This window comes from Haliotis rufescens, unplaced genomic scaffold (genome assembly GCF_023055435.1).
Source record: "Haliotis rufescens isolate VD_foot unplaced genomic scaffold, xgHalRufe1.0.p SCAF_13, whole genome shotgun sequence".
NCBI lineage: Eukaryota > Metazoa > Mollusca > Gastropoda > Lepetellida > Haliotidae > Haliotis > Haliotis rufescens.
In genome coordinates this window covers 32,166,311-32,174,476 of record NW_025963813.1, presented here as the reverse complement: position 1 = coordinate 32,174,476, position 8,166 = coordinate 32,166,311, and the positions used below count along the sequence as shown (strand labels likewise).

At 39.2% G+C, this 8,166-nt stretch overlaps 1 protein-coding gene across 5 annotated transcripts; it reads right to left on the bottom strand.

The window, feature by feature from the left end:
- Nucleotides 1–239: 239 nt before the first annotated feature.
- On the bottom strand, nucleotides 240–7,806 carry LOC124152843 (sericin-1-like). Of its 5 annotated transcripts, XM_046525891.2 has the most exons (10): nucleotides 7,736–7,806; nucleotides 7,297–7,382; nucleotides 6,300–6,340; nucleotides 5,755–5,790; nucleotides 5,178–5,213; nucleotides 4,753–4,788; nucleotides 4,180–4,215; nucleotides 3,757–3,792; nucleotides 3,182–3,217; nucleotides 240–1,278 (listed from the first exon to the last, which is right to left on the bottom strand). In XM_046525891.2, exons 2-10 carry the CDS (start codon nucleotides 7,358–7,360, stop codon nucleotides 1,195–1,197), a joined length of 405 nt encoding a protein of 134 aa, XP_046381847.2. In that variant the 5' UTR covers nucleotides 7,361–7,382; nucleotides 7,736–7,806; the 3' UTR covers nucleotides 240–1,194. The 5 variants fall into 5 exon arrangements, with proteins under 5 accessions (XP_046381847.2, XP_048250730.1, XP_048250731.1 ...); XM_048394773.1 differs by lacking the exon at nucleotides 3,757–3,792; XM_048394774.1 differs by lacking the exon at nucleotides 4,180–4,215.
- Between the last annotated feature and the right edge of the window lie 360 nt (nucleotides 7,807–8,166).

The following is an 8,166-nucleotide window of genomic DNA, read 5'->3' as shown; positions in this document are numbered from 1 at the left end:
ACGGGTGAATGGATTGATGATAGAGTGCGGCGTAAAACAACAAACCAACATTCGAGAAATGTTAAAGTTTGATGATATAACATGTTCGACTATAACTGCATCAACTGAACTGTATAAAACACACTGGAATTTGTTTTTTAAAAAGTGTCTCGAATGACAGTGCCACAATAATGTGTGGTTTTTACAATGCATGTGCTGTCAAATGCAAGATTCTTGTGACGTACAAAAAACAAACAGAATCAGAGTAAAAAAATTGTACTGCCGTGAACTTATATCAAACGGAAACAACAATGTCTGATGTAACGCGCAACAGTCCATGAAGAGCGCTCCTGTCATATACACACGAGCCGTGTCATACAAAGGGGTCACAGCGGCAAGTTCACAGTCAGTCGCGAGTGTGTCCACTTCGTGGAACTACACGTTGAACAGAGACAGGGAATGACATGACGAAGCGGTAGTTGCAACGTTGTAGGAGGACGTCACAAACGTCGTTCCTTTCATCCCAGACATGTTTGATTGGTGACAGATCAGGGGAGCTTGCATGACAGGTAAACACATTGATCTGAGTCAGATACTGTTGCACAACTATAGCAAAATTCTATTGAATGGTTGAATTTCAATTTCCAACAATCACAATAATTCGAGTCTTTCCTGTAGCCTTTCCTGCAGTCTTTCCTGTTATTCCGCCAAGGTCCTATGTTTATACGCGACAACCTTCACAGCGATCGCCTTCAAGAACGCATGGCGTGACGTAACGTTCACCTCGACGCCTGTAGACGGTGCTCTGCCATCGGATCGGTGAAGAAAGAAACGTTCCTGTGAATAGAGGACCCTTCTCCACTGACGCGATGTCCACCACAAGTGTTGTCTGCACCACTGGAGACGTCAACGGCGATCTCGTCACGGGTGGCCACTACGTGGCTGTTCTGTTAGTACCGTCGCCGTAACCATGGTGACCATGAGCGAGATAATGGATCCAAGGATTCCTATGGCTCGCAATGTGAGAATTTCACTTTATCTGAAATCTCATCAAACGCTCAAAAGTTTCCGAAGTCTGCACTTAAGAACGAATGGACATTTACAAAGATACGTTATTGTTCTGCGAGTATATGTGTCAATAAGAAATTAAAGGTCGTGAAGTGTCACTTGAATAAATATTCATTTCAGACAGGTGACGTTGGTCAGGAGGACGGTCTAGAGCACTTGTCTAAAGGTGGCCACGCCCACAATGGAGAGAACGATCCCAAAGGTCGATGACGTCACAGCGCTGGCAGTGTTCTGAAACGTTTAATTTCTTAAATTATTGTCTTCCCAGAAATATCTGGAACACTTCATTTTGGCAAATTCTAATTGTCCATATTTTGTGACATCTTGTGAAGCTATAATAAGACTTCATGCTACCTATGTGAAAAGCTTGTGGCGGTATTACCCCTGTCAACCCACCCATTCATTTATCCACCATCCCTCCACCCGTCCATCCATTCATCCACCATCCCTCCATCTGCCCATCTATCCATCAGCCACCCATCTTTTGCCCATCAATCAGCCACCCGTCCTTCCACGAGTACGTACGGGACGAACAAGTACGTACGTTGCTTGGTGCTCCAGACACCTTAAAATAAACGTCACACATATAACACAATATCGTAGAACAGTTTTTATGCAGTCGTAAATTCTACCCGAACACGACCTAGGTACCAAGATATTCTAATTTTGGTTCAATTCAGTGTTGGAGATTATGGCAAACTTTTTTTATGTTTATTAAGAACTCTTTGTGCACTCGTCACCAGGATCCCGATTGTTGTACTCCAATACTTTAAACACGGACCTGTTTCAAATCACAAACTTGACATTTTTGAAATTACCTTCTTTCAACCAATTCATGTTAAACGGTTGATGGGGTAGTCCAGTGTTTAAAGCATTGTCTCGCCTCCCCGAAGCCGATCCGGGTTCGATTGCCTACATGGGTACAATGTGGAAGACCATTTCTTGTGTCCCCTGCCGTGATATTTCCGGAGTATTGCTAAAAGCGGCGTAAAAACATTCACACACTTACATTTAACGTTCTCCTAGAATAAGAGGGAAATCCTTTCGACATCCTTAAACATAAGTCTGTATTACGTTTTCAACATTTCTTCAGTAAAATATATTAATAAGCAAGTATATCCTTCTATTCTTCATATCCTTCAGGGGCGGTCGGGTAGCTGAGTCGTTAAAGCGTTCGCTCGTCACGCCGAAGACCCGGGTTCGATTCCTGACATGTGTACAATGTGTGAAGCCCATTTCTGGTGTCCCCCCTCGTGATATTGCTGGAATATTGCTTACTCACTTCACTCACTCACCTACTCATATCCTTCAGGGGGCACTGGTGGCCCATACCTCTAAGGCGCCGCGATTCGCTGTGCAGAGTTGTGTCCCTTGGGCATGCCAGAAACCTATCAATGTGCGTTCGAATCCCGGTTGGCCCCGACTATGTTTTCAAGTTTGTCAGCACCATATACGTGCTCGTGTGTTTCACCGAAATAGTAAACGTCTGAGACCTGCATCACTTCGGGCTCTCCTCCCACATTAAGCTGACACGCCGCAATATAACTGGAATACTGTTAAAAGCGGCGTGAAATACAACTCACTCACTCATATCCTTCATATAACCCCAGTTTTAATCATATTTTAAACTCTGCACTGGGTGTACCTATAGAGATTAAGTGTTATTTTATGCTGCATTTAGCAGTACCGAGATACCGCGCAAACTTCCACTACTTCACTGAATAATAGAAACCGGATATTCTCTGGCGTTGACGTTTTTTTTTATTTAGGGAAGGGAACTTCAGTTCAAGTTATTATCTTTCACACTAAAGATGGTAAGGTTCAGCAAAAGGTTATGCCACATCATAGATATAATACACATAAACAATATATGGCACTCGGGATGAAATACGGTGATCTGATGATCTTTGTGACTGACGCCATGATATAACTGAAATACTGTCCAAAGCGGCGGCCGTAAATCAAAACTCACACACGCACATACGTGTCATCATTTAACTATTATGTATAGTGTACCCTCAACGAATTATGGCATTCATTACATATCAAGTCAATATTTTTATTTAAAAATACTTTTCATTTCATGTAGCAAAAAAAGAAACCAATTGGAAGAAAACATCGGGTATTCACTCACGTTCCCGAAACCCGATCCTGATGTTCCAGAAGCTCCCTGAAAGAAGGAAAAGATTCCGTTAGAGGTAGCTTTCAAAAATGAAACAATATCTGCAAAAATAAAGTCACTGTGCATAATTGTAATACAATGTAGGTGTGTAGTCGACGGAATGAATGTTTTTTTAACGCTGCAGTCAGCTATTGTGCAGTTACATCACGGCAGCCTGAACATATACGAGTCTGAGTCAGACCCCATGAATATGTAATGGTCGGTCCCTCGTGGATACAATAAACGTGACACAAATGTTCCACCAGTGATGAAATACATTGATCTGATAATCTTAGATGACATATAAATAAAGAAGTCGAATTTATCCTGACGCTGTCATATAACTGGAATAATGTGAAAAACTGCGTTAAAGCAACACTCACTCAACCACTTATGTATTAAGAATTAACTATTATGTAAAGTATACCCTCAACGAAATATTGCATTCATTTCATGCCAAGTCAATATTTTTATTAAATATACTTTCATTTCATTTCACGTAACAACCGAGGAAACCAATTGGAAGTAAACATTGGGTATTCACTCACGTTCCTAACACCCGATCCTGATGCTGCAGAAGGTGACTGAAAGAAGGAAAAGATTCCGTTAGGGGTAGCTTTCAAAAGTGAAACAATATCTGCAAAAATAAAGTCACACGGATACAATAAACGTAACACAAATGTTCCACTAGTGATGAAATACATTGATCTGATAATCGTAGATGACATATAAATCAAGAAGTCGAATTTATCCTGACGCCGTCATATAACTGGAATAATGTCCAAAACTGCGTTAAACAACACTCACTCAACCACTTATGCATCAAGAATTAACTATCATGTATAGTGTACCCTCAACGAATTATTGCATAGATTACATATCGAGTCAATATTTATATTTAAAAGTACATTTTTCTTTTCATGTAACAACAAAAGAAACCAATTGGAAGTAAACATCGGGTATTCACTCACGTTCCTAACACCCGATCCTGATGCTGCAGAAGGTGACTGAAAGAAGGAAAAGATTCCGTTAGGGGTAGCTTTCAAAAATGAAACAATATCTGCAAAAATAAAGTCACTGTGCATAATTGTAATACAATGTAGGTGTGTAGTCGACGGAATGAATGTTTTTTTAACGCTGCAGTCAGCTATTGTGCAGTTACATCACGGCAGCCTGAACATATACGAGTCTGAGTCAGACCCCATGAATATGAAATGGTCGGTCCCTCGTGGATACAATAAACGTGACACAAATGTTCCACCAGTGATGAAATACATTGATCTGATAATCTTAGATGACATATAAATAAAGAAGTCGAATTTATCCTGACGCTGTCATATAACTGGAATAATGTCCAAAACTGCGTTAAACAACACTCACTCAACCACTTATGCATCAAGAATTAACTATCATGTATAGTGTACCCTCAACGAATTATTGCATAGATTACATATCGAGTCAATATTTATATTTAAAAGTACATTTTTCTTTTCATGTAACAACAAAAGAAACCAATTGGAAGTAAACATCGGGTATTCACTCACGTTCCTAACAACCGATCCTGATGCTGCAGAAGGTGACTGAAAGAAGGAAAAGATTCCGTTAGGGGTAGCTTTCAAAAGTGAAACAATATTTGCAAAAATAAAGTCACATGGATACAATAAACGTAACACAAATGTTCCACTAGTGATGAAATACATTGATCTGATAATCGTAGATGACATATTAATCAAGAAGTCGAATTTATCCTAACGCTGTCATATAACTGGAATTATGTCCAAAACTGCGTTAAAGCAACACTCACTCAACCACTTATGTATTAAGAATTAACTATTATGTAAAGTATACCCTCAACGAATTATTGCATTCATTTCATGCCAAGTCAATATTTTTATTAAATATACTTTCATTTCATTTCACGTAACAACCGAGGAAACCAATTGGAAGTAAACATCGGGTATTCACTCACGTTCCTAACACCCGATCCTGATGCTGCAGAAGGTGACTGAAAGAAGGAAAAGATTCCGTTAGGGGTAGCTTTCAAAAGTGAAACTATATTTGCAATAATAAAGTCACTGTGCATAATTCTATTACAATGTAGGTGTGTTGTCGACGGAATGAATGTTTTTTTAACGCTGCAGTCAGCTATGGTGCTGTTACATCCCGGCAGCCTGAACATATACGAGTCTGAGTCAGACCCCCAGAATATAAAATGGTCGGTCCCTTGTGGATACAATAAACGTACTACAAATGTTCCACCAGTGATGAAATAATGAAACATTGATCTGATAATCGTAGATGACACATTAATCAAGAAGTCGAATTTGCCCAGACGCCGTCATATAACTGGAATAATGTCCAAACGGCTTTAATTGAAAACTCACTCAACCAGTTATGTATCAAGAATGAACTATTATGTATAGTATACCCTCAACGAATTATTGCATTCATTTTATACCAAGTCAATATTTCTATTTAAAAGTACTTTTCTTTTCATGTAACAACCGAGGAAACCAATTGGAAGTAAACATCGGGTAATCACTCACGTTCTCACCACCCGTTCCTGATGTTGCAGAAGGTGACTGAAGGAAGGAAAAGATTCAGTTTGGGATAGCTTTCAAAAGTGAAAAAACCCAATAATATCTGCATAAATAACACCACTGTGCATACATCCACTACTCGTGACGTCGACGGAATGATTGTCGTTTAACGCTACAGTCAGCAATGGCCCAGCTACATCATGACAGCCTGCACATAAAGGATTCTGGATCATATAAACCTGTGGTAATCACAGTAGTTAAGTTTTTCCCACAATGCTCACATCCATGCATCCATGACAAACGTGAATTGCGCGTGTTCTTCATGAAACATTGAGAGGCTGATATTCATTACAGAAATATTTAAAACGCATAACGAAGTGTTTCCTAAGCTATCTAGTGATGGGTATATGACGTTCTTTGACAGAAGTTATTGTCGAAAAGAAAATCATTTATAAACCGATCTGGCCAAGATTTATAATGGACTTCTATCCAAACGTATAATTTCAGCACATTGCCGGACAACTTTTCTAGTTATATACATGTATACTTACTGGTATGTCGCCGGATGATGGTGATGACGACGATCCAGCTGCTGTGAACATCGAAGTCGGGAAAAAGATTATACTCAATCTATCAAGGTGACGTCGCGTATATATTAGTTGCCATGTATCGCAAGACGACCTAACATCTCGCCTTTGCGGGACGTCGCAAGTACAGTAAACCTCGGTTATAACGAACTCAAAGGGACTTCTAATTTTAGTTCGTTATAACCGTAGTTCGTTATAAGCATATATACAGCATAACTACAGCAAATAGTCGGTACCAAAAAGTAAGTTCGTTATATCCGTCAGTTCGTTATAAGCGAGTTCGTTATAACCGTAGTTGACTGTACGTCGATCATAATCACTTTTCGATCATTTCGACATCTTAATTTGTGCAACGTCCGATTACGATATTTTAACACCTATCATGTATATATCTACAAATATAAATAAACAAAAAATGATGGCTACAGCTGCAGGTTTGCCTGCCCAGATGTCAAACAAAGTTCGGATCATGTATCAAGCCTAATGGTGAAAGTCTTTGCCCGTCACACCGAAGGCCCCGTATATGTACAAAAGGTGTCCCCCGCTGGAGTATTGCTAAAAGTGGCGAAAAATATTTATTCACTCACTCTTCAGTCAAACTTCCTTGGCTTTGACAAACGAAATCTAGTTTATAATTTCAACGTTTGCCTCGGTGATAGTTTGTATATATACCAAATACAGAATTTGATCAATAACATCTACATCAACCTATGTTATAATATCGTAGACATTTGAGATATCTCCTATATCAACCTGCCTTTTACATATTGACCATGAAGTTAAGGATATGATGCACGATCTCGCTTTAGGCGAGCATGTTATATTAATATTAATGTTGAATTTTAATAAAATTACATCAGAACTTTTAATGAAAAAGAAAGCTTGTTTAATGTCACAATCAACAATATTTAAACTACATCATAGCGGCCCGTAAATAATCGCGGCTGGGCCAGAGACGTACCTGCACTCGTCCTCAACACCATGACACCGACTATCACAACCAACAACAGAATGATGGCTCGCATTGTCAGTTCTCAATTGAAAGTCCTGTAAAAAAATCACGGAATTTAGTTTCAAACCTGGTTTTAGTGTTTAGTGTTATATGCGTGATTTATGGTAAATACATTTTCTATATTTTGGAGTGTTGGTCCGACGTTCATACAGTTTGGCCCTCTCTCTATGAAGGTTCATACTCCAATGAACTCAATTCAATTCTAAAATAACACAGACGCTGCAAACAAAACCCCAAACAACCTTACATGTTATGCAATATAATCGGTAAACAAAGCTTTAATAAATCATTTTTTAATGCTATTTCCTTACACTGACTAATTCGTTGTGACCATTATAATAGCACAACAGCTGCGTCAACTGATAAGGGATGTTCAATCACGACATACCTGTGTAAATAATTGTCCTCTGTGCTCGTCCTCAGAGCTTCCCCTTTTCAACACTTGGAGGGGGAGATCCGTCCTTTATATGGTGCTTGGGCTGTTTCATTTTTTAAAATAGGGAACTATTGTCATTAAATATTAAAGTTTGTATGAGTGGGTGTGCAGGTGTTTCACTGCATCTTGTCGGTCTGTGCAGCATGATTGTATTTATATTGTACAGTATTATTTCACAACTTCGAAATCGTCAATGTTACTTCCAAATTAAACATTAGTAGACAACACCCCTTTCGCGTGAATGAGGTTCGACAGACTGTACTTGTCGACAGTAACGCTTGATAGCGGGTATGTTTACTGCTCCCTTGGAAACGTGATAACAAAGCAATTAAAATTATACCTCTCAATGCCTACAACGTAATAAAACTTGACGACAATCTTTT